Source organism: Capricornis sumatraensis, chromosome 4 (assembly GCF_032405125.1).
Source record: "Capricornis sumatraensis isolate serow.1 chromosome 4, serow.2, whole genome shotgun sequence".
In the NCBI taxonomy this organism is placed as follows: domain Eukaryota; kingdom Metazoa; phylum Chordata; class Mammalia; order Artiodactyla; family Bovidae; genus Capricornis; species Capricornis sumatraensis.
In genome coordinates, this window is record NC_091072.1 from 143855517 (window position 1) to 143882939 (window position 27423).

The following is a 27423-nucleotide window of genomic DNA, read 5'->3' on the forward strand; positions in this document are numbered from 1 at the left end:
AGCAGCAGCCTTTGAGAGAGCTGCTAGAAAAGAGTACTCATGGACATCATGACATAATGATGTCACCAACGTTGAATGCTGGAGTCAGAGAGCTGCAGCCTCTAGAAGATTTCTATTGTTTCAACTAAAAAAAATCTCATTTTCTCCTGATATGAGAAACAAAATTAGAAAAGACACATTTGACAGTAACGGAGTCTGATATTATCCCTGGCTCTCAATAGGAAAGGGGCTTCCTAGGTGGCTCAGTGGAAAAAGAATCCACCTGACAATCCAAGATTTGCAGGAGACACAGGTTCAAACCCTGGGTCGGAAAGATCCTCTGGAGAAGGAAATAGCAACTCACTCCTGTATTCTCTTTTTTTCTTTTGTTTATTTTATACAGTATTTTATTTTTTTTTAAATTTTTTATTTAAATTTATTTATTTTAATTAGAGGCTAATTACAATATTTTTTGTCATTTTTATCTTTATTATTTTATTTTGTAAATATACTATTAAACATTTACATAATATTCTATCATGTGGATGTGCTATAAATTACATTCCAATTTTACCGGCTATCTTTAGGTTTTCTCTTCCACCATTTTTCTCCATTATGAATGATGTCTGAGTGACCATCTCTATGTAAGCATTTCCTTTGTTTCAAATTCTTATATGAGTTAATAGAGAAATACCTTTGCAAGAGCACACTGGTCCTTTAATTTACCCAGATAATTTGTTATTAGGTTTCTTTTTTTTTTTTTTATGAGAAGATAATACCAGCAATCATTTATTAGGGGATCACTATTTATCAACATTGTGCCATTTTACATATATTATCTCATTTATTCTCCAAATATCCCAAAGGGTAGATATTATTATTCCCATTTTTTTTTTTTTTTTGCTTTACAATACTGTATTGGTTTTGCCATACATTGACGTGAATCTGCCATGTGTGTACATGAGTTCCCAATCCTGAAGCCCCCTCCCACTACCCTCCCCATATCATCTCTCTGGGTCATCCCAGTGCACCAGCCCAAAGCATCCTGTATCCTGTATTGAACCTAGCCTGGCAATTCGTTTCTTACATGATAGTATACATGTTTCAATGCCATTTTCACAAATCATCTTACCCTCTCCCTCTCCCACAAGGTCCAAAAGTCTGTTCTATACATCTGTGTCTCTTTTGCTGTCTCACATACAGGGTTATCATTATCATCTTTCTAAATTCCATATGTATGTGTTAGTATACTGTATTGGTGTTTTCTTTCTGCCTTACTTCACTCTGTATAATCAGCTCTAGTTTCATCCACTTCATTAGAACTGGTTCAAATGTATTCTTTTTAATGGCTGAGTAATATTCCATTGTATATATGTACTACAGCTTTCTTATCCATTCATCTGCTGATGGACATCTAGGTTGTTTCCATGTCCTGGCTATTATAAACAGTGCTGCGATGAACATTGGGGTACACGTGTCTCTTTCAATTCTGGTTTCCTTAGTGTGTATGCACAGCAGTGGGATTTCTGAGTCATAAGGCAATTCTATTTCCAGTTTTTTAAGGAATCTCCACACTGTTTACTTTACAATATTGTATTAGTTTTGCCATACTGGAGAATCCCATGGACAGAGGAACTTCGTGTGCTTCAGTCCACAGGGTTGCAAAGAGTCGGACATAACTGAGCAACTGAGCACACGTGCCCTGAACAGGAAGAAATAACATCTGAACACACTGTAAACAATCTGAATGCACCCTCACTGGATAAGCTAGTGCATAACCAATTCCCTTTTCCCACTATTCTGAAGATTTTTTGCTAAATAATAATGCTCTTTATGAGCTCATGAGTTCTGTGATGCGCAGAACTTTACACAAAGTGTTTGTTGAAAGAAAGACCCTACCATACATGTTTGCCCTGGATCTCAGACCCAGGGGAAACCTTTACAAGACCAAATAACCAGTAATCAATAATTACACAGGGTCTTTGCAGTGGAGGGTAACTTAATTTATGTAATATCTATGAATATTTAATATGAAAAACTACACAATCTATCCCATGGGATAGAATTAATTTTGTAAACTTCTGAAAAGTGATAGTGAAGTCCTTCAGTTGTGTCTGACTCTTTGTGACCCCATGGACTATAGCCTACCAGGCTCATCGGTCCATGGGATTTTCAAGGCAAGAATACTGGAGTGCATTGCCATTTCCTTCTCCAGGGGATCTTCCCAACCCAGGGATTGAACCCAGGTCTCCCACATTGCAGGCAGATGTTTTACCATCGGAGTTATGTATATTGTGTGTAGGCTCAAGAAATTTCCTCTTCGTGTATCCTATGTTGTGTTGACATTCTAATGCTCAGGACCTCAGACTGTGACCTTGTTTGGAAATTAGGGCTGGGCTGAATGTAATAGTGAAGACGTCATTACCATAGGCCTCAAGATCTTTAGCACGAGTGGTGTTATAAGAAGAGGAAATCTGGAGTCAGACAAAACTCTTAACAAAGCGAAGACAATGTGAAGACAAAGGGAAAAGACAGCCATGTGACTGAAGTGATGTGCCTAGAAGTCAAAGAGTTCTAGGTATGGCCAGCCGTTAGCAGAAGCAGGAAGAGGCAAGAAAGGACTGTCTCCTAGAGCAGTCTGAGAGAGCATGACCCAGAGGACATATTGATGTTGGGCCTTCCAGGCTGTAGTACTGTGAGACAGTCAGTTCCTGGTGTTTTAAATCATGCAGTGCATGGCACTTTGTTATGGCAGCAGTAGCATTAATACAATTCATTTCTGAAACTGTACAAACTCCTGGGTCCTTGTTTTTAAAGTAAAAGACTGACTCGAGAATCAATGATTGATTTTTTGTCGGTTATTTCATGAGGGCTGTCTTTCCACCTTGCTTATAGTTTCCTTTGTTGTACCAAAGCTTTTAAGTTTAATTAGGTCCCATTTGTTTATTTTTTGTTTTTATTTCCATTATTCTGGGAGGTGGGTCATAGAAGATCTTGCTGTGATTTATGTTGAAGAATGTTCTACCCATGTTTTCCTCTAAGAGTTTAATAGTTTTTTGTCTTACATTTAGGTCTTTCATCCATTTTGAGTTTTTTTGTGTGTGTGGTGTTAGAAAGTGTTCTAATTTCACTCTTTTACGTGTAGTTGACCAGTTTTCCCAGCACCCCTCGTTGAAGAGAGAAATGTGAAGATGTAGAAACAAAGACTAGCTATTGGGCTGGGGAACTGGTAACAATTTAGATTAGAATTCAACCACATAGCAGAATCACTGAACTCCTATTTCTCTGAGATATATTAAAGCATGACACACATTGCTAAGTTATTTTTACAAGAAGCAGACCTGCTCCAAATGAAAACTGCTGATCATATTACATAGACTCTAGACTGATTGAAACTGGAAAATTGATGATGCTTGAAACTTCACCTTGATGCCAACCAATCCAAGAATTGTCCATGAGTTGATCACACATTGCTCCTTGAACACTGTAAAACTGCTCACTATCCCACTCCCGGGTGGGTCACACAGTCTTGAGTGCATTAGCCCTCTGTGGCCCTCTTTTGCCTGGCAGCACAATAAAAGTTACTCTTTTCTACTTCGCCCAAAACCTGTCTCTATGTTTCTATACGGCACCAGAGAACACAAGCAGAGTTTCAGCACCATTATCAATATCAGCTTCTTTTCATTTCTATGTCTCATCTTTTTCAGATACAAGCATAACCTAGAATGCCCACTGCTTCTTTCAGGAAATGTATTTTAAGGAAAATACATTCTCTCAGCATTTCAGTCCAGTCAAATCTAGTTTTGTCTATCACTCGACAAGAGTGAGTAAAAGCAGCCCTTACCATGTCACTCCTGTCTTTATTGCTGTATCCAGTGAACTTGCTTCAGTAAATAACTCCCATGTCCTCTTGAGGACAATTTCCTTTTCTTCCTTACTAAAGAATAGTAGATTTACAAAATTAACTTCAAATGTACAATATAGCAGTTCAACATTTTTATACTGTGTATATATAGTTATAGATGCAAAGAACAAATATGTGTTTGCCAGGAAGGAGTGGGGGGAGCAGAGAGAAAGAAAGAGGAAGAGTGAGAAACCAAAACCTCCAGTTACAAAATAAATGAGTTGTAAGTATGAAACGTACAGTGCAGGGAATAGAGTCAATAACTGTGTAATATATTTGCAAGCTGTGATGTCGTAACTGGACTTATCATGGTGATTGGTTTGAAATCCATTGTCTTGCAATTAAAGTATTATTCGTGAAGTAGCTTCCTTGTCTTTTTAAACATTCATACAAAGACCAATCTTCTGTGTGTGTTTGTGGCAAGTGGCCTTCTGACTAAAAATGTGTAGTTCATTGTGTGACTATTTCACTATCCAAATTAGCTTAGCTTGACTTTTTCAGTTACTCAGGAAGTTCCGACCTCAAACGGTTGCCTCTGGTCTTAGTTCTCTAATAAGAGCTGGAGGTAAAATGCATGATATAAATATGGTAGAGAAAGATGCTTTCCAACTGTGTGGACTGGAAAAAGAGGTAAGAATTTGGGCTGTAAGGAATGAGGGTGAGGACTGAGGTAATAAAATAATGCTACTGATAAGACTCTAGTATCTACACAGGGAAAGTGGTTCACAGGTACAGGTTTCAAGGATGAGAGACCTTGAAAGAGTGCTATAATTTATAAAATTTTAAATGTGTTTATAATTTGTATAAAAATAAGCAGATATGCAAATTCTTGTTCTCACAGGTAATGGAAAGGAAATATTAAGAGAAAGAGACAAGAGAATGGAAACAGGTAAAGCTTATGACTGAGAATAGAATGATTAATTTCACTGGGAAAAATACATACTGTAAAGTGTTACACAGATGCAGAATATTATTATTATGAAATAAAGTATAAAACTTATCAGGGAGGCTCACAGGAGAGAAAATATTAAAAGGCAAGTAAAAAAAAAAAAATACCAATTTAAAAAAGTGAACAATTCCAGATAAAAATTTAAGAGAACATTCAAATAAAATATCTTCCATTGGATGCCGTATAAAAAGAAAAATGTGTGTGTTTATATATATATGTGTGTGTGTATGTGAACATATACATATACATACATATATATGAGATTGAAATTTAAAATCATGTATTAAGATTTTGTTTGATGACTTATTAAGTGAAAAAAGTGACTTTTACCTGTTGGAGAAAATTGGGGTGTTATAATTTAGGATGGAAAATTTTCCTTATCCTTGATAAAAGTAGCAGGCAATTTAGATAGAAGGCAATTCAGAGGAGGAAAAAGATGATTTCTAATTCTTGTTAAATGACTTCATTTATTTCTTAATTCCTTTGGTATTTTGAGTATCTTTATAATAGCTGCTTGAAATATTTTCTAGGTAATTCCAACATCTGTGCCACATCAGCACAGCTTCTGTTGATTGCCTTTCCCCATGCAAGTCCAAATTCTCATGGCTACTAATATGCTGAATAGTTTTGGATTGTCTTCTGGACATTTTTAATAAATATTTTGTTAGGAGACTCTTTGTTTAAATGTCTGGAATATATCCAAATTTTTGGTTTGAGCAGACAATCACTTTGGCTAGGTTCAGGCCTTCTGTTGGCTCTGGTTCCAGTTCAGTTTTCAGAGCCCTTGTAGTGTTATTTGGATATTTCTTGCAAGTGAATCAACCAAAGGCCACTGTGGAATGTGGGCAATGTTCTGCTATGAAGAGTTTAGGTCTCAGTGTCTTTGGTACATTAGCGTCGGGTGTAGGCAGCACAGCTCATGTGTCTATGGACAGGGGAGGTGCAGGAATTTGCTACCCTCTAATCACATGGTGGTGGTTTTTCTGGTGGCCAGACACTCCCTTGAAACTATACAGAACCTTCACAATGAGTGATCACTAGCATAACAAAGTTATTTCTTCTATGACTTAAGAAATGGAAAAAATTATAATGATTTTTGAAGCTCTTTGCCAGGAATCAGAGGTTAAGATCAAATATATTTTTTATAACACAGTTTTCAGTCACCCAGGTGGTGCTAGTGGTAAAGAATCCCCCTGCCAGTGCAGGAGATGCAAGAGATGCAGGTTCAATCCCTGGGTGGGGAAGATCCCCTGAGGTAGGCAATGGCACCCTGCTCCGGTATTCTTGCCTGAAAACTTCTATGGGTACAGGAGCCTGGTAGGCTATAGCCCATGGCACTGTCATACATGATTAAGCACAGGAAACAAAAACAAAAAGTTAAGCACAGTTTGAAAAGTATCAGAGCTTAGATATGGCAGAAATATTGTAATCATCGCACTGGAAACTTTTTTAAAACTATGACTGACATGCTAAGGACTCCAATGCAAAATATGGACACCATGAAGAATAAATCGGTAATGTAAGGAGAACATAGAAATTATAAGAAAGGAAAAATAAACGTCAGAGAATCAAAAACACTTACAAAGGTAAGGAGTGTCTGATGGTCTCATTAAAAGATTAGACTAAGGAGAGACTCTCTGAGTTTAGGAAAGAGACACAGAAACATCCAAAACTGAAAAGTTAAAAAACAACTGAAAAGAAAGAAAAGAAAACCCAAAACAATCTCCAAGAATTGTGGGGTAACTACAAAAAGTACAACATGTAATGGGGACACCAAAAGGAGAAGAAAGAAGTAGAAGCAATATTTTAAGAAACAGTGACTGAGAATTTACCCCAAATTAATATCAGACACTAAAGCACAGATCTAGGAAGCTTGGAGAAAACCAAGCAGCATAAATCTGTGCGCACGCACACACACACACCTCCATGAAATACATCTGGGTATATCATAGTCAAATTTCAGAAAGTCAAACAAAAATTGAGAAAAAGTTTGGAAAGAAGCAAGAAGAAAAAAAGTTACCTTGCCACCTTTTGTTATCTAAGAAGCCAGGTAAACAAGCAGAGTGGAGTGAAATGTTCAAATTGTTGAGAGAGAAAAAAATTACCAACCTAGAATTCTATATTCTCTGAAATCCCCTTCAAAGTGAAGGGGAAATAAAGATTTTTTCCAGAATAAAAACCTTCAGGGAATTTGTAGCCAGGAGACCTTCCTTGTAAGAATGCTAAAATAAGGAAAGAATAGAAAGAGGTAAGGAAAGTGATACAAGTCAGAAACTAGGATCTACTTTGAGGAATAAATGAGAAAATTTAGAATGTATCTTTCCTATTCTTAATTGATCACACTGGTAACAGCTTGTTCAAAATAATGACTGATTAGGTTCTTGTAGTTTATGCATAAGTGGAATGAATGGCAGTAACAATGTAATGGACAAGAGTATAACTAGGATTATTTTGTTATTATAAGATATTGCACTACTCTTTTGAGGTTTACAGTATTAATTGAAAACATATTTGAGCTAGTTGTAATTTTGTGTTACAAGCATCAGGGCAATCACTAAAGATATTTTTTTAAAAGAAAGAAGTGCAATAGATACAAGATAGGAGAGAAAATGCAATAATCTAAGCTGCCCAGCTAAAACTACATAAGGCTGAAGAAGTAGAAGAGAAAATGGAAACAAAGAACAATAGCAACAAATAGAAAACATTTACATACATGTCAGACATTAATTCATCTGTTTAAATAATCATCTTCATGTTAATGGTTTAAATATATCAGCTAAAAGAAATCGTCAGAGTGAAACAAAAACAAGATGCAATTTTGTATTTTCTGCAAAAAATCCACTTTAAAGATGAATATATATGTAGAAAATAAAAGGAAATGGATGGAGAAAGATATTCCTTTTGAATACTAATCAAAAGAAAGCTGGAGTAGCTACACTATATTAATTTCACACAGAGCAACTTCTAAACAAGAAAACTTATCAGGGAGAAAGAAGGACATTACATAACCATAAAACAATTAATTCTCCAAGAAGACAGTTCTTTTGTATATGAACCTAACAACAGTGTCAAGATATAAGGTAGAACCTGATAGAACTGCTAGGAGAGACAGGTGAATTCACTATTATAGCTGAAGACTTCTGTAACCCTCTGTCAGAAATGGGCAGACCCATCCAGCAGAAAATCACAACACAGTTGTACTAACAGCACCATCAATCAACTGTATATAAAATAATTGACATGTATAAGCTACTTTATTTAATGACAGCAGAATATACATTTGTTTTGAGGTTATGTTGAATATTTGCCATGTTAGACCACATTCAGAAAAATTATAGCTTAAAAAATTAAAAGAATAGAAATCAGATAATGTATGTGCTCAGGCCATAGTGGAATTAAACTAGAATCAGATGGCTACATAGAAATATAGCTAGAAAATCCTAAATACAGGAGATTTAACAACATTTCTAAACAATATATGAGTCAAAGAGGACATTTCTAGAAACTTTTAAAAACATTTTTAACTAAATGAAAATATAACTTCAGAATTTGTGACATAGAGTAAAATAAGTGTTTAGAGGAAAGTTTACTACATTGAATGCATATATTCAAAAAGAATAAATATCTAAAAACAAATATCTAAGCTTTAGCCATAGCAAACTAGAAAAAGAAGGGAAATGCAAAGTGAAAAGAAATGAAATTGAACAGTAGATATCAATAGAGACAATCAATGAAATCGAAAGGTGGCTCCTTGAAAAAGATCAATAAAGTTGATAAGCCTCTATAAAACAAAGCTGGTTCTTCAGAATCAATAAATAAAATTGATAAACCTCAAGCGAACTGAGGAAACAGAGAGAAGACACAAATCAATAATATTAGAAATAAAAAAGGAGAAATACTACAGTATCTTTGGATATCAGAGATAGTGAAAGAAAATTCTGAAAATTCCTAATCCTACAAAGTCATTGTACAGTCTTGCTTCACTCAGATCTTAACAGTCTGTGGGACTGCAGAGTTGTCAGGACTGAGCGACTAACACACACACGCACACACAGTACTACAGAGTCTTTGGACATCAAAAGATGGTGAAAGAAAACTATGGAAAATATTAATCCCACAGATTCATTGCACAGTCTTTCTTCACTTGGATCTTAACATCTATACATTTCACAAGCACACATACTGAAGAAGGCTAATGTTTCTAACTACTATAAAATGTATTGAGCTATATATGGTTCATTGTTTAAAAGCAAGTTAGCTGGAGTTCCTTTTGCTCAACATCTGGAAGAAAGCTATTATTTTCATTCTAGGTCAGCACCTTTGAATCAACTTTCTACAGTGGTGGAAATATTCCACATCAGTGCAACCACAATTGTAGCCACTAGCCACCTGGAGCTGGTGAGCACCTGAAATATGGCTAGATTTAAAATTTTTATTTAATTATAATTGATTTAAATTTTAATACTCAAGTGTGATTAATGACTATCCTATTGCACAGCAGTTCTAAAGGCTTCCCTTGTGGCTCAGCTGGTAAAGAATCCGCCTGCAATGCAGGAGACCTGGATTGAATCCCTGGGTTGGGAAGAGCTCTGTAGAAGGGAAAGCCAACCCACTACAGTATTCTGGCCTAGAGAATTCCATGGACTATATAGTCCATGGGGCCAAGAAGAGTCAGACACAACAGAGTGACTTTTTCACTCAGCGCAGGCAGCGGTGGCGCACTCAGTGCGGCCAAGAGCCACCCCATGTCCGAGGTCAGAGACAGAGGCCTAGAGTGCCAGGCTGCGACGGCACAGGAACAGCTGAGAGGAGATATCCCACATCCGAGGTCAGGGGCGACGGCCGGGAGGAGATACCCCACGCCCGAGGCCAGGGATGGCGCCTGGGAGGAACCACCCCACGTCCGAGGTCAAGGGCAACGGGCCGAGAGGAGCCACCCGGCGTCCGAGGCCAGGGGCGGCCCCCCGAGGCCAGAGCAACTACCGGGAGGATAAATCCCACGCCCAAGGCGAGGGGTGGCGGCTGGGAGGAACGAACAACCCCGTGGCTGCCAGGCACAGGAGGGCCTAGAGGAGCCATCCCACGCTGAAGGTCAGGAAAGGCGGCGGGAGGAGATACCCTTCATCCAAGGTAAGGAGCAGTGGCTGCACTTTGCTGGAGCAGCTGTGAAGAGATACCCCACACCCAAGGTAAGAGAAACCCAAGTAAGATGGTAGGTGTTGCAAGAGGGCATCAGAAGGCAGACACACTGAAACTATACTCACAGAAATTACACCTAGTCAAACTAATCACACTAGGATGACAGCCTTGTCTAACTCAATGAAACTAAGCCATGCCCACAGGGCAACCCAAGATGGGCGGGTCAAAGTAGAGAGGTCTGACAGAATGTGGTCCACTGGAGAAGAGAATGGCAAGCCACTTCAGTCTTCTTGCCTTGAGAACCCCATGAACAGTATGAAAAGGCAAAATGATAGGATACTGAAAGAAGTACACCCCAGGTCAGTAGGTGCCCAATATGCTGCTGGAGGTCAGTGGAGAAATAACTCCAGAAAGAATGAATGGATGGAGCCAAAGCAAAAAGAATACCCCTTGTGGATGTGACTGGTGATAGAAGCAAGGTCCAATGCTGTAAAGAGCAATATTGCATGGCAACCTGGAATGTCAGGTCTATGAATCAAGGCAAATTGGAAGTGGTCAAACAGGAGATGGCAAGACTGAATGTCAACATTCTAGGAATCAGCGAACTAAAATGGACTGGAATGGGTGAATTTAGGAATCCCTCTGAAGAAATGGAGTAGCCATCATGGTCAACAAGAGTCTGAAATGCAGTACTTGAATGCAATCTCAAAAATTACAGAATGATCTCTGTTCGTTTCCAAGGCAAACCATTCAATATCACAGTAATCTAGGTCTATGCCCCAACCAGTAATGCTGAAGAAGCTGAAGTTGAACAGCTCTTTGAAGACCTACAAGACCTTTTAGAACTAACATTCCCAAAAGATGTCCTTTTCATTATAGGGGACTGGAATGCAAAAGTAGGAAGTCAAGAAACACCTGGAGTAACAGGCAAATTTCGCCTTGGAATGCTGAATGAAGCAGGGCAAAGACTCATAGAGTTTTGCCAAGAAAATGCACTGGTCATAGCAAATACTCTCTTCCAACAACACAAGAGAAGACTCTACACATGGACATCACCAGATGGTCAACACCGATATCAGATTGATGATATTCTCTGCAGCAAAAGATGGAGAAGCTGTACACAGTCAACAAAAACAAGACCAGGAGCTGACTGTGGCTCAAATCATGAACTCCTTACTGCCAAGTTCAGACTAAAATTGAAGAAAGCAGGGAAAACTGCTAGACCATTCAGATATGACCTGAATCAAATCCCTTATGATTATACAGTGGAAGTGAGAAATAGATTTATGGGCCTAGTCTGATAGATAGAGTGCCTGATGAACTATGGAATGAGGTTCGTGACATTGTACAGGAGACAGGGATGAAGACCATCCCCATGGAAAAGAAATGCAGAAAAGCAAAATGGCTGTCTTGGAAAGCCTTACAAATAGCTGTGAAAAGAAGAGAAATGAAAAGCCAAGGAGAAAAGGAAAGATATAAGCATCTGAAAGCAGTCCCAAAGAATAGCAAGAAGAGATAAGAAAGCCTTTTTCAGCGATCAATGCAAAGAAATCGAGGAAAACAACAGAATGGGAAAGACTAGAGATCTCTTCAAGAAAATGAGAGATATCAAGGGAGCATTTCATGCAAAGATGGGCTCTATAAAGGACAGAAATGGTATGGACCTAACAGAAGCAGAAGATATTAAGAAGAGATGGCCAGAATACACAGAAGTACTGTACAAAAATGATCTTCATGACCTGGATAATCACAATGGTGTGATCACTCATCTAGAGCCAGACATCCTGGAATGTGAAGTCAAGTGGGCCTTAGAAAGCATCACTACGAACAAAGCTAGTGGAGGTGATGGAATTCCAGTAGAGCTATTTAAAATCCTGAAAGATGATGCTGTGAAAGTGCTGCATTCAATATGTCAGCAAATTTGGAACACTCAGCAGTGGCCACAGGACTGGAAAAGGTCAGTTTTCATTCCAATCCCAAAGAAAGGCAATGCCAAAGAATGCTCAAACTACCGCACAATTGCACTCATCTCACATGCTAGTAAAGTAATACTCAAAATTCTCCAAGCCAGGCTTCAGCAATATGTGAACCGTGGACTTCCGATGTTCAAGCTGGTTTTAGAAAAGGCAGAGGAACCAGAGATCAAATTGCCAACATCTGCTGGATCATGTAACAAGCAAGAGAGTTCCAGAAAAACATCTATTTCTGCTTTATTGACTATGCCAAAGCCTTTGACTGTGTGGATCACAATAAACTGTGGGAAATTCTGAAAGAGATGGGAATACCAGACCACCTGACCTGCCTCTTGAGAAACCTCTATGCAGGTCATGAAGCAACAGTTAGAACTGAACATGGAACAACAGACTGGATCCAAATAGGAAAAGGACTACGTCAAGGCTGTATATTGTCACCCTGCTTATTTAACTTCTATGCAGAGTACATCATGAGAAACGCTCGGCTGGAAGAAGCACAAGCTGGAATCAAGATTGCCAGGAGAAATATCAATAACCTCAGATATGCAGATGACACCACCCTTATGGCAAAAAGTGAAGAGGACCTAAAAAGCCTCTTGATGAAAGCGAAAGAGGAGAGTGAAAAAGTTGACTTAAAGCTCAACATTCAGAAAATGAAGAGCGGGGCATCTGGTCCCATCACTTCATGGGAAATAGATGGGGAAACAGTGTCAGACTTTATTTTGGGGGACTCTAAAATCACTGCAGATGGTGATTGCAGCCATGAAATTAAAAGACGCTTACTCCTTGGAAGGAAAATAACGACCAACCTAGATGGCATATTGAAAGGCAGAGACATTTCTTTGTCAACAAACGTCCATCTAGCCAAGGCTATGGTTTTTCCAGTAGTCATGTATGGATGTGAGAGTTGGACTGTGAAGAAAGCTGAGTGCCAAAGAATTGATGCTTTTGAACTGTGGTGTTGGAGAAGACTCTTGAGAGTCCCTTGGACTGCAAGGAGATCCAACCAGTCCATTCTGAAGGAGATCAGCCCTGCGATTTCTTTGGAAGGAATGATGCTAAAGCTGAAGCTCCAGTACTTTGGCCACCTCATGAGAAGAGATGACTCATTGGAAAATACTTTGATGCTGGGAGGGATTGGGGGCAGGAGGAGAAGGGGACGACAGAGGATAAGATGGCTGGATGGCATCACTGACTCGATGGACGTGAGTCTGAGTGAACTCCGGGAGTTGGTGATGGGCAGGGAGGCCTGGCGTGGTGCAATTCATGAAGTCGCAAAGAGTTGGACACGACTGAGCGACTGAACTGAACTGAGGATATAATGACTTGGACAATATATACACTATATACGTTAAATTTCATATAAGTAACTTCTTGTCGTGTGTCTTAAGCATAAAATTATACAGATTCAAAGAGATGTAAATATTAAAAAAAGAGCATCCTTGGTATGCAGGAAAAATTACTTTGCTAGTAAACAAGTAAATAGATCTTCAGTATTTCCAAATGCATAAGAATGGAAATATGTAACTATTTATTTACAGGTGCCTGTGAATATAAGTTTATACCACTGGGAGGCAGTATAACTTTAGGTTAAAAAGGACTGTAGCACAGAAACAAATTTGTGTACAAATCTCAGCTATTTTATTCAGTGATTCTGTGAATTCAACCAGATATGGTAATCTTTTCTTTTTTTTCCAGATATGGTAACCTTTTTAAAGCTCAACATTCAGATCATGGCATCCGGTCTCATCACTTCATGGCAAATAGATGGGGAAACAGTGGAAACAGTAGCTGACTTTATTTGTGGGGGGGGGGGGGGGGGAGGTCGCTCCAAAATCACTGCAGATGGGGATTGCAGCCATGAAATTAAAAGACAGTTACTCCTTGGAAGGAAAGTTATGACCAACCTAGACAGCATATTAAAAAGCAGAAACATTACTTTGTCAACAAAGGTCCATCTAGTCAAGGCTATGGTTTTTCCAGTGGTCATATATGGATGTGAGAGTTGGACTGTGAAGAAAGCTGAGTGCTGAAGAATTGATACTTTTGAACTGTGGTGTTGGAGAAGACTCTTGGGAGTCCCATGGACTGCAAGGAGATCCAACCAGTCCATCCTAAAGGAGATCAGTCCTGGATGTTCATTGGAAGGACTGATGTTGATGCTGAAACTCCAATATTTTGGCCACCTGATGTGAAGAAGTGACTCTTTTGAAAAGACCCTGATGTTGGGAAAGATGGAAAGCAGGAGGAGAAGGGGACAACAGAGGATGAGATGGTTAGATGGCATCACCTACTCAATGGACATGAGTTTGGGTAAACTCTGGGAGTTAGTGATGGATAGGGAGGCCTGGTGTGCTGGAGTTCATGGGGTCGCAAACAGTCAGACATGACTAAGCATCTGAACTGACTGACTGACTAACAAATCTATGTCTGTGAAGTAAACTGAAGCAATTGCAGTTCTCACCAAAGGATCACTACCTTTCATTGATTGGTACCCAGTGATGGAAAGCAATTTTTTTCTGCACATTTTATTTAATCTTTTTAGTTGATTCAGGCAGGAAAATAAATCTGGTCCGTGTTATTCCATTTTGTGGAGTAGATTTTTTAAGTTAAAAGCACTTTGCATTTTATAAATCTAGAGCTCTTGTGAACTTGACTTATCTTGTTGCAGCTCACTTACTGGATGGGAGTTTACTGCTTTCACTTCTGACTTCCTATTTTTGCAACTACTTATGAAACAGTGCCATATGCTCTTGATTAAACAGAGACATTACTGTGATGGCAACAGAGAGAAAATGTTTCAGAGAGACCCGACCTCCGGAGAAAACGTGGAAGAGGGGCGATCTGGTAAGTGAAAATTGATAAACTTTGACAAAGTAAAATGGGGGCTGGGGAGGGAAATAATACTTATTCCACTGACTAATGACAAGATAGAAATTGCACTTCAGGAATATCAGTACCTCACAATTCACCTCTGTAGAAGGAGAGATGGTTTGAAGGTCTAGAGGTCGCTGAGAAGGCAGGCAAGTGTTATGTCAATTATTATGCTACTGTTTATGTTATTTAAATATTTCACATGAATTATGTTACAGGAGGTTAATAGAAAAATGCTCTTTGGGTTTATTTTATTAGTCTTTATATTTCCCCCAGGTTGCTGGCAATTTGCACTCTGGCAAGTCACATTATGATATTAAATAACCGATGATTATATCTCAGAGTAATGGTAAACAAACACCAACATTTGGTAATACATATACTAGTTGTAAAAGTTGCCCAAAACTACTGTATAGCACAGGGAGCTGTGTTCAATATTATGTAACAATCTAAATGAAAAAAGAATTTTTAAAAGAATAAATACATATATATGCTTTAAAAAATTAACTATGACACCTATGCTGTAGTGTGACTGAATCTAGTAATCACATGTTTAGAGCCTGTTATTTGTTAGGCATAGAGCTACAAAGACAAACTACACTTAGACCCTGATTTCAGGGCTTCATCATCTCAGGGACAGACAAATGAGTTACTATAACTTGATGTGGTTAGTGTGAGAAGATATTTAATGAAACTTAGGGAGTTGGTGGCCCACTCCAGTGTTCTTGCCTGGAGAATCCCAGGGACGGGGGAGCCTGGTGGGCTGCCGTCTCTGGGGTCGCACAGAGTCGTTCACAACTGAAGTGACTTAGCAGCAGCAGCAGCAGCAGCAGGGAGTTGGTGATGGCATTATTGTGAAGTTACTTTTCACCTGGGCCTTGAATGATACTGTCACTTTTTCTGAAAGAAATAGGAATAAAAGTCAATTTTATTCAAAAAAATTCCAAGTAAATACAAAAGTATACTTTCCTTCCCTTGGTCACAAAAATGCCCTGCAAAGTTTCCTTATGGGGTAAAGGGTAAATGTAATTTTTCAGTGAGATCATTAAATGTTTCAACTAAAATCTATTGAGGCCCATTTTGTGTCCAGATAATTTTCTCTTGTCTCTCCCTCTCTGTCTCTCTTCCCCTTTATGTCTCGGGGTCTGCTATACTTCTGTGTTCTCTCTCTCTCTCTTTCTCTATTTCTTTGATTCCAGTGGATCTTTATGGCCAAGCTTTATGTCATCCTGTTTAGAGTACGATACCAAAGTAGTTTATATAATGTGTCTTACCAGAGATTTTCAGTAGTGAACATAAAAAATATGAGCATCTTTTAAACTTAACCATTTTAGTCAAACAATTTTTTAAAATTTATTTATTTTTCAAAGGATAATTGCTTTAAAATATTGTGTTGATTTCTGCCAAAAATCAACATGAATCAGCCATAAGTATAACAGTTTTGATTTAGTGAGAGCATCAGTATTAATACAACATAGTGATTGATTATTAAAAGCATTTGTTGAAATATAATATTTATATGGTTAATGTTGTTATTATCAACATCCCTGCATTACAAAAAATAATTATAATCCCCAGTTGATATTAGCTGAGAATTAATTTCTTGCTGCTGCTGCTGCTGCTGCTAAGTCACTTCAGTTGTGTCCGTACCTATGCGACCCCATAGACGGCAGCCCACCAGGTTCCCCCTTCCCTGGGATTCTCCAGGCAAGAACACTGGAGTGGGTTGCCATTTCCTTCTCCTGTTCCCTAAAGAGACTTTTGTTTAATAAAACCATGAATAATTATTGACTAAAAAAAGCATTGCCCCCAAACTGGGAATATTGATATAAATATCCTATTTTATAATTTAGAAAACAAATGTGTGGGTTTGGGAATAGGATGCTAAAGCCATCCACCAGAAAATCCTTTAACATTTTTAGTTTATAAGAAATTTGATGAGAAAGAGAAAGAGTATAGCTCATGCATGTTTGTACTTCAGCCCAGCAGAAAGAATACCTTTTACTGAACATCTATTTCCTGATAAAAACATGCATTTCCATCTTTCTTTCCTTCTCCCTTTCTCTGAATTTTTTTTTTTAATCAAGGACAAGACGATATTGAATTTCCTAAAACACAGGATTCATGCTTAATCAAAAAAAAAAGTTCTTGAAGAGATTTAATGTTTACTAGCTAAGCCAAGGGCTTATGCAGCTGAAACTATTTGAGCAGTGCAAGTGTGAAAGCCATTTTTTTTTAAATTTAAACTGTTCTTGTAAGTTAACTAGGTTTTCTAGAACATAGAACTAAAGTTAAAACCAATAGACCAGTATTATGGTTCATTTCTCTGTTCTTCTGTGAGATAATCCCTAACACTATTTTTCAAATTAATAAATTGGTGGGTTTTTTTTTTTTCTTTTGGAGTATAATATAAGGCATTTAAATTTAGAGGGAGACAAGAAGAGACAAACCATAGGAGAGTGAGAAGAAATTTTCCTTTGCTTTTCTGGTTGGTTTAAGAATTCAATTGATTTGACATAGATAACAGGAGAAAATAAAAGAAAAGTTGGCTAACAAATATACATGGGACAGATTCAGGAAATCTGAGTAACTGATCAAAATGGCCAAAAACCTCACATGAAATACCATCTCCAGCTAAAGACAAAAGATGTTGGGGGTGGTGGCTTGGGTTGCAGAGGGGCAGAATGTCATTGACATGGACGTGAAAAAAGGGGAAGTTGGGTGAATAAACATTTGCAGGGCGATAAAGAGATGGTAGACACAAAGCAAAGTCTGAGAGTCTGATCTCCAGGGCCTGCCCACTGTTCTACACCACATTCAGGGCCATATTCTTTGCCAGAAGTCCTTGGGGTGAAAGGAGGCCTGGGTTCCCAGGAGCCTGGTGTCTCTTGGGTCATTGGAGCTGGCAAGCACTGGGGTGAGGGGTCCTGGGTTTGTGGGAGTCTGCAGGGAGTTACGTAAGGCTGCAGAGTCAAGCCTAATGTAATGCTGGGGAAAGCAGATCTGGGATGTGTAGTGAAGTCAGGTGCTGTTTTACCCTCCCCCTCCCTTTTCCCAAGGGGAATGGCTCTCTCTCTTTTCTGGACTGCCTAGTCCTGAGGGAAGGGTTTTGGGAGCCTGGTCCTGAAGAGTTCATCAGGAGCCAAGTGTCACAGGAGCCCCACCTGGAACTGCTGGAGTTGGCAGGTGCAGGGGGGAGACAGGCGCCTGGGCTCCTAGGAGCCCACAGGAAGCCCTGGGTGGAAGCTCTCTGAGGCTGCATTATCTGCCTGGAATTGCTGGAGTACAAGGAGCTGGGATGCGGCAGGGAGTAGGTGTGCCTGGAATCCTTGGCTCTGGGGAAGGTATTTCTACGTGCCGATAATTTTCAAATTGATATTTCTACTTGGAGGTGAGTGGATGTGACTTCTAGAAACACTTTGACTTCTTTCTAATCTTTATACCTTTTATTTACTTTTCTTGCCTCATTAGCACTAATAGAGTTCAGTTCAGTTCAGTCGCTCAGTCGTGTCCGACTCTTTGTGACCCCATGAATCGCAGCATGCCAGGCATCCCTGTCCATCACCATCTCCCGGAGTTCACTCAGACTCACGTCCATCGAGTCCATGATGCCATCCAGCCATCTCGTCCTCTGTAGTCCCCTTCTCCTCCTGCCCCCAATCCCTCCCAGCATCAGAGTCTTTTTCAATGAGTCAACACTTCGCATGAGGTGGCCAAAGTACTGGAGCTTCAGCTTTAGCATCATTCCTTCCAAAGAAATCCCAGGGTTGATCTCCTTCAGAATGGACTGGTTGGAACCTCTAGTAAAATGTCAAATTGGATTGGTGAGAGCAGACATCCTTTCCTTGTTCGTGACCTTTGATGGAAGGGGTTCACTTTTTCACCATTAAATATCATATTAACTGTACTATTTCTGCAAATGACAAGTATCAGTTTATGTCCTTCAATTCCTAATTTGTTGGGATTTGTTATCTTGGATGAATATCATGTTTTTCACATATTTTGTCTATACTTATTGAGATGATCATATCCTTTCTCTTCTCTTATTCTGCTAATATGATAAATTACATTGATTAATTTTCTAATGCTCTTCTCAGTACTTCTAACCAGATTTCTCATTTAAAGAGGTAAATCTCGATTTTTTTTCATCCTGATTTCTACTCTTTTTGTTTCTTACTATTTCCCTAGCTCTTCTTCCAATTACTGGAAGATTCTCTAGGGGAAAAAACTCAGTTTCTCTTACTCTGGTCCCCTTTGGGTCATGGCCACATTTGTGGACTTTGATCTCTTGTGAAGACAGTTGGCAATAGGAGAGGTGAGGTACAGCTGACTTTACAGGTTGATTCTTTGTTAAATCAAGTCAAGTTTTTCTTCCTAATATGTCCATGAGATTGAGATTCTGACATTTGCATTTACAGGTAAATTACTCCAAATTCTTTATCTGCTGAGCCAATCGGGACGAATACTCCAAAGGATATGCCTAGCAATTATACCTTTTGTAACTTCTGCCAAGTTTTATCGTTTCATCTTCATTGCATCTCTAGCTGCAAATCTAATGCTATTTTATCCTCTTTTCCCAGGTAAGTTGTGTGTTCTCTAAACTTTACAATGTTCTTTGCACTTTTATATAGTCAATAAATGTTTATTGAGCTTCATTATGAACCAGGCACTGTGTGAAGTGCTTGACGTATGGTATACCATGAACAAAACATGCACAAACACACACACACACAAATCCCCATGCCAGTGAACTCCTATTCTATCAGGAAGACACAGATACTATAATAAAAAGTAACAGGGTGAGGAGTACAAGGGGCTTTCCTGGTAGCTTAGGTGGTGAAGAATCCACCACCCGTTCAATTCCTGGGTCGGGAAGATCTGCTGGAAAAGGGAAAGGCTATCCACTCCCGTATTCTTGGGCTTCCCTGTGGCTCAGCTGGTAAAGAATCCGCCTTCAGGGTGGGAGACCTGGGTTTGATCCCTGGGTTGGGAAGATCCCCTGGAGAAGAGAACTGCTACCCTCTCCAGTATTCCGACCTGGAGAATTCCATGGACTGTATAGTTCTTGAGGTCGCAAAGAGTCGGACATAACTGAGCAACTTTCACTCATTCATTCAAGGAGTACAAGTGTCTAGGGCAAGCCTTCTTGAGAGGATGACTTTTCAGCAAACTATTGAAGGAGATGAAGGAGCCATTGGCTATGTGAGGAAAGCATTCCAGATGGCGGGGACAAGTAGAATGAAAGGAGGAATCTCCTGATAGGTTTGAGAAACAGCAAGGAGGCTTCTTCAGCTGAAGCAAGGTGAGGAGGAAGAAGAGTAATGGGCTGGGGGTCACAGCATTATGAGTCAGTTAAAGATTTTGGATTTTGTTCTGAGTGCAATGGGGAGGAACTAGAAAAGAAAACTTGTAGGAGAGGAATGTCATGATCTGAATTTCATTGTAGAATAATCATTTTGACTATTACATTGAGAACAGATTGTTAGAAGAAAATTTAGATGTAGGAACAGCTACTAGGACAAAGTTGTTGAAATCCACACTGCCGAGGTCCAGCCCCGGTGGATCCAGGGAATTCAAAGGTGGGGACGGAGTCAGCGTCCTTAGAAATAACTGATTTAATTACAGATAGAGAGGGATTAGAAAATTAGCAGAGAAAAAGAGGCTGAATAACTTGGTTCACATGGAATACCAATCTCCCCTTAAGATCTATTTAGTCTTAAGATAGTGATAAAGTTGCATTTTTACATAGCAAGGACACAATGATTTATAACAAAGTACAGCGATCTATTACAAAAGAGAAAATTCATTAACTCAAAAAGTCTAGTATTGCTAACCTTAAAAACTACTATATTTCCTTTTCTATATTCCAAATACATTGATTAATATATTCCCAGGGATCTAAGGATATGGAGGCCTGGCGGCAATCATTGACCCAACAATGAGAAAAGCCCTATGCTAATTAAAGACTCTCAAAATACTCCAAAACTCTCTGTGCTGTTTATGGTTGAGAGGTAGTAAACAATCATGTGCGTAGTGGCAGGAGTATGGATAATCCTGTCACACAAGCTAGTCTGTCAGCAGAGAGGTTTGACCTGAGACACCCTTGTCACGCCCAGGGCAGGGAATTAGCAGTAATTATTGGTACAACAAATGAAAAACCCTTCACCAATATAATTCCTAACCAACCCACTATACTGACAATTTCCCCAAAGAATTTGCCTTTAGTAAGTCTAAAACATCTCGTGCTTCTCAGGTTGGGAGGCTGTAAACAATCACATGTGGCCGGATGAACCTGTACAGGCGAGCTAGATAACCTTCAGAGGAGTCCGTAAGCTGAAACACTCTTGTCATGCCCAGGAATTTTTATTGACTTGGAGCTGCATGTTTACTCCTTCTCCAAGAGAACCGGTGGGAAACAGCCCCCTATAAAGTCAGAGATGTAGGGGAGAGCATGAAACAGTACAGTAGATAGACTCTGGTTTTGGGGGTAGATGCTCGGGAACAGGGGGTTCCTGAGGCCTTTGCGTATGCCAAGCCTCCTTCCTCATGACCTTTGCCATGGGTGGAGTTCCTCACGCTGGCCTCCGGCACCACACCAGATAGGACAGTGGCTTGGCCCTGGTGATAACAGTGGAGGTGGGACAGGGTATCAGAATCTGTTTATTCTGAAAGTTGAGTCAACAGTATTTCCTATTAGGTTGGCTAAGGGAGGAAAAGCGAGATTATGAACCAAAAACATCTTGCTGGTTACAGAGTATCTAATCAGGGCCCATATATTTTTACACATATTTAACAGAAATTCACATGAAACAAAAAACTTCTGGAAACCCTATATCATATTTTTGGTACTAGAATCAGTATTTGAACTATGCTATATTTTGTCAACTAGAAGGTTTTATACCCTTAAGAAATGTAGCATAGTAAAATCTAGGAAAGGTAAGGAATTTACCTTTCTTTTGTCAAGAGTAAGAGGGACTGATATAAAGAGGCTGCGGGGAAAGGGAAATCCATATGATGCTTGGAAAGAGTACTACAGAAATTAAATGCTACAGAAATTAATTTCTTTATAACAATTAGTGGCCATGGACCCCTGGGAAGTGAGGTAGACAGATTCTCTTCTTGAAGATCAACTTTTGTACCTGAGATAAGACTATTTTTTTGTACTGATGGCTTTTGTACCTGAAATAAGACTGTTAGTGATGACTCCAGGAGGCAACAATTGAATGTACAATACATACTTCAAGACTGACCTTGGGTAAAAGTTCACCATATAAAATATATATGCATTTATTCATATATTAGTTTCTGTAGTACATTTTGTTCCAAGGCAATTCTCGATCTAATAAAATCGTTTAGGGAAAGCAACTACTGCTAGCTTGCACTCAGCAAATGATCACATATCTCAATATTGCATTCTCCAAGAAACCAAAAGAAGAAAATGATCTTAGAAAAGACTGTTGTTTGGGGAAGCAGTGAAATGCAAACAAATTTCCAAATATTAACTAGCAGTTAGTGCTTTATAAATCATTATGGCTAGTAGCATCCTAAGAGGCATTAGTAATACTAGCTGGCAATGCATTATAGCTCAGCAGTTCTGCAAATAACCGAGAATTGGCCAGCATCCATAGAGGGTATTTATTACATAGCCAGGCATTTGAGAATGTCTTTCTGGAAGCAAAATATGATGATGAGGGAAATTATGTAATAAATGCTACTAAAATACATATAATGGAAAGCTATTTATTGGGAAAAGCAAACACATTTGGGCATGGAAGGCATTTCTAAAAATCTGTCTACCAATTGAAAGTAGCTCCTGTTTGGATGTGAAGAAAAACAAAATGCTATTTCCAAAAATCATAAAAGCACAAGAGTCTAGTTGATGTTAGATCATGTTTTTCTTCAAACCCCTCATTTTGGAATTTCCCTGGTGGCTCAGACAGTAAAGAATCTGCCTGCAGTGCAGCAGACCTGGCTTCGATCCCTGGGTTGGGAAGATCCAATGGCCTGGAGAATTCCATGGACTGCATATTCAGACATGACTGAGTGACTTTCACACATATATGCTGTGCAACATATATGCATATGTGTGTATATATGTGTGTATACATACATATGTAAAGAGAAAAAGACTGACCTTGGGATGGAAAGTGGAAAAATAGATGAAAGGGATGAGAAAATTTGTTATATTCACTGTGTTTGTCCAACTTCTAGTGAGAAGGAGAGAGCTGGACTCACATGTTCTGCATGTCCCCTGCTTAAAAGGATGGATAGGATTTGGAAGTAAATGTTTTTATTTTTCGGAAGACACAAGAAACTGGACATTCAGTCAGACATTCTGTACTTCATTGGAAGCTGTCCTTGCTCAGTTTGAAACTAAGGACGAGCTGGTAAGAAATATTTTTGGATCATGTTCTTTGTTAAATATTTAGCCTCTGAGAAGTCTATAGGCTGCATAGGGTGAAAGCTGAAAGAAGAGGAAGGATCCCATTCCAGGCAGACTTGGGGATTTGGAGTGCATATTAGTGCCTGATATTTCTTGAGTATGTTCTCTATCTGGAACGCTGTGAGACAATTTGGACACATTCTCTCTTGTATCCTCATAGTTAACCTTTAGTTAAAAGTATTGTTCCCATTGTACAAAGAAATATGGTAACATGTAATTTATCATCCAAATCAGGACATTTGGGGGATTGAAAATGACAATATTAATAATATGTTGGTGCCACAGTTATAACCTGGAACTTTCTCAGTCAAGCTGGGATGTGTGGTCACTTTAATGTAATTTAGGATCAGAGATATTTGAGTGACTTAAGTTGAGAACTGGAGACTAGTCTCCCACCAGATTCTAAACTTATCAATTATTTAGGCTGCCATTTAAATAGAGAAGGCCAAGGGGAAGAGGACTCAAGGGTAAAATGAAGGAGACATGTGTTTTCACTTTCTGTGTTTTATAATAGAACTTCCTGATAAGATACAAAGGCCCTTTTGACCATTGGATTGGCCTTCATAGAGAATCATCACATCATGTTTGGAAATGGACAGACAACTCTAAATATAATGCCTCGTAAGTTTATAGACTTTCTTCTATTGTATTTATGTGTGGTTTTGGGTATGAATTGTGTTTATGAGAAAATAAATTTAATATCATAAAGGTTATGAATTAAGAAATAGAAATCCTTTGTATGCTCTTCCATTTATTAGTTGCACCTTTGGTAAAACTTTAATATGATTTCAGTTGAAACCTTTATCATAACAATAACTTTGGATGTAGTGCTTCCACTTTTACCCACTGACTTAAACTGTGCTAATTCCCTACTTAAAAGGCAGAGAGAATAGCTGAGGCACACGAGGGTCCTACAGTCTTGGAAAGCCACTAAGGATTGATATACTTAGATCCTCAGTCCACTCTTTCATTTGCTAAGTTCATTCTTAAAAGGAAGGTTGTCAGGGAACCAGTGGGAATCCTCCCTAAATGATCTCTGGGAGGAACTTAGTAACATTCCTTGGATTGTGAGCGCTTCAGTGGGGATGTTTTGAATGTAAACATTACATTGGAGCAGATAGAATATAAGGCACAGTCACTTCCCTTAATCAGAACTAAACCCTTTTAAGATTTTACTAGTAAGTAAACACTTTATTTTCACACATGTATGAAACAGGTCAGGAGAACACTGAAAATATTCTTCACTCAAGGCCACTGGCAATGAAAATAATCAATAATAGATCAATAAATGATCAATAATAATAATAGAAAATGTTTTTTCAACCAAGTTGAGGACTAAACTAGACCATTTCCTAGATTACTCAGAGAAACTGCTCCAGAGAAACAGGGTTTCTAGCCCAGTTTTACATCTTGTCAGAACAGAGAACATTAAACAAGTCGGGGTTACATTTCTTTGAGGTTTCCCCTAGGAAAAAAAAAAAGAATAGACCAGCACATACACAGTGGATCAGTATGGCCCTAGCACCTGGGAAGGGAGTCTTATCACCAAAGGAGACCAGCACTGATGTCTCAAGAAGAGGGACATTTAATCTTTATTTCCAACATGGACATTTTTACTTCTGGTCAATGTATCCTTTTCTTTAATAATTAAAGCAGAAGTATAACATATGCTTGATAGGCCACAAACAGGTTGTTTTAAATAGCATAAAATTGACATATAAACCAGAATGACATCCCTATATCTCAATATGTGAAATTTTTGTTTATCACCATCCATGGCAACAGTTCACTTGGCTACCACAGCAAGCACTAGTTAAATACCTAGTCAACAACATAGCTGGATTTGGGATGGATGGTGATAATCTTCTGATACTCCAGCAGAGACTTTGAGAATACAAAAGGAACTAAATACAGAAATGGTATATATTTACTCAGAAGACTTATGAACAACAGATTTTCACTTTGCTCTTGTTCACATTAACAGTAACTGAAGTGGGGGTGCTGAAGCATACAGAGGAGGAATGAATGTAGATGTCCAGCCTATGCTTTTTTAACATTTTTGTGCTTGGTTTTAGGTTTGCCATCACAGGAGATGCAACCTGTGGCTACCTGAATGACCTTGGAGTTAGCAGTGCCAGAAGTTATACAGATAGAAAATGGATTTGCAGCAAACAAATAATGTCTCCATGTCCTTAAATTCTTCAAGTCCTTTTTAGGGAATTTTACACACCATCTCCAAGAGATGCATTATAAATTATGCACAGTTGCTGCTCTATTGCTTACTCTTCCAAAAATATCACCAACATTCATTTATAGTGTTGTTAACAGCAAGGAGACAAGCTATAATTGAATGATACAGGGATTTGGAAAAGCATGGTTCTAAATTAAATAAGTGTTATATAATATGAGTTGATATTTATGTTTTGAAGCCAGTCAATATGAATAAACGCCTCTTTTTACATACAGACAGTACTTTCTTTGCACACATGGGACCATAAAAATAACTATGATAACTGAAGCCAGGCAAAATCATTTTAATCACTGATGTTATTAATTGCTTAACATAGTTGAAATTCTCTTGGATCAGTTACAAATGTATGGGGAAAATTGTTTTGGACTTCCCTGGTGGCACGGTGGATAAGCATCTGCCTGCGAATTCAAGGAACATGGGTTCGATCACTGGTCCAGGAAGATTTCACATGCCACAGAACAGCTAAGCCCATGTGCCACAATACTGAGCCTGGATTCTAGAGTCCATGAGCTGCAACTATTGTAGCCCAAGTGTCCAAGAATCTGTCCTCTGCAACATGAGAAGCCACTGCAATGAGAAGCCACTGCAATGCAGTGAAGAGTAGCCCTCACTCTCTGCAATTAGAGAAAGTGCAAAACAAGGAAGACCCAGTGCAGCCCAAAATTAACTAATTCATTAAATTAAAAAAAAAAAAAAGACACATATATAGGGTAATTTTTAAAACTCCCAAGACTAGGGACTTACCTGGTTGTCCAGTGGCTAAGACTCTGCTCCCAATGCAGGAGGCCTGGGTTCGATCCCTGATCAGGGAACTGGATCCTGCATGCTTAAACTATAAGATTCCCCAGGCTTGTCTCAGCCAAAAGTTCCCACTTGCAGCAACTAAAAATTCCACATGCTCTATAAACAAAGTGAATCAGCTGTACAGCATGTAGAATCTTTGGTTGATGCATGTGAGATTTTACTCCAACTAAAAAAAAAACAAAATCTTACCACAAAAAGCAGGAAAGAAGAAAGAAAGACATCACAGAAACTGGCAAGAAAAAAAAAACAAAAACAAAAAAACAGGATTCCACATACCACAACCCATATAGATTCCTCTTGCTGCCAGTAAGATCCAAGCAACCCCTCCCCCAAAAAATTAACTAAGAATAATATTTATTATAGACTCTATATTTTAAAACATTAGAAACACTGAAAAAATGCTTCGTACACTTCAATTCTTGGTGTTTATAAGTTACAGTGTGCTAAATAAATGTTATCCCTATAAACCAATATTTTGGTTTTGGTATTTTATATACCAATCTTTTACCCTTTATTGGATTTTAAAATCCTGCTTCCACTCTAATTAAATCACAAATAATTAGTTACTTCTACCCGTTAGCCATGTGATACCCAATCTCAGAATATATGATTGAGTTTGATAAACAAAATGTTTTAAATTTTTACAGCATTAACTACACTGTACTCATGAGTCTACAAAAGTAGAAAATACTAACTTATAACATATCCTGTCTATGTACTTCCATTTCTCCTGACTCCTTACACCCTGGTTTTAACTTGTTTTCGATATCTGTGACACTATTTCTGTTTTAAAAGTTCATTTGTAGCCTTTGTTTTAGATTTTACATATAAGTGATATCATATGATATTTGTCTTCCTTGTTAGTTTCTTAGTGTAATTTTATGCAATCTTGTATTATTAATTTTCCATATATGTATAAATATTATATGTTTATATGTTTAGGGGCTTCCCTGATGGCTCAGCGGTAAAGAGGTGTCTGTAATGTAGGAGAGCTGAGTTGCATTTCTGGGCTGGGACGATCCCCTGAAGAAGGAAATGGCTACCCCTTCCAGTATTCTTCCCTGTGAAATCTCATGGACAGAAGAGACTGGCAGGCTACAGTCCATG

The 27423-nt window shown here is 38.7% G+C and overlaps 1 protein-coding gene across 2 annotated transcripts; it reads left to right on the forward strand.

The window, feature by feature from the left end:
• Window positions 1-14714: 14714 nt before the first annotated feature.
• On the forward strand, window positions 14715-25697 carry LOC138078973 (C-type lectin domain family 2 member D11-like). Of its 2 annotated transcripts, none has more exons than XM_068971759.1 (5): window positions 14715-14791; window positions 19237-19398; window positions 23030-23205; window positions 23776-23882; window positions 25337-25697. In XM_068971759.1, exons 1-5 carry the CDS (start codon window positions 14740-14742, stop codon window positions 25455-25457), a joined length of 618 nt encoding a protein of 205 aa, XP_068827860.1. In that variant the 5' UTR covers window positions 14715-14739; the 3' UTR covers window positions 25458-25697. The 2 variants fall into 2 exon arrangements, with proteins under 2 accessions (XP_068827860.1, XP_068827861.1); XM_068971760.1 differs by having other exon boundaries at window positions 23123-23205.
• Window positions 25698-27423: the final 1726 nt, after the last annotated feature.

Coding starts and splice junctions, on each gene's coding strand:
- LOC138078973 (XM_068971759.1), top strand. CDS start 14,740: ATGTTTCAGAGAGACCCGACCTCCGGAGAAAACGTGGAAGAGGGGCGA. Junction 23,206..23,775: donor TTGAAACTAAGGACGAGCTG/GTAAGAAATATT, acceptor GTTTTATAATAG/AACTTCCTGATAAGATACAA. Junction 23,883..25,336: donor AACTCTAAATATAATGCCTC/GTAAGTTTATAG, acceptor GCTTGGTTTTAG/GTTTGCCATCACAGGAGATG.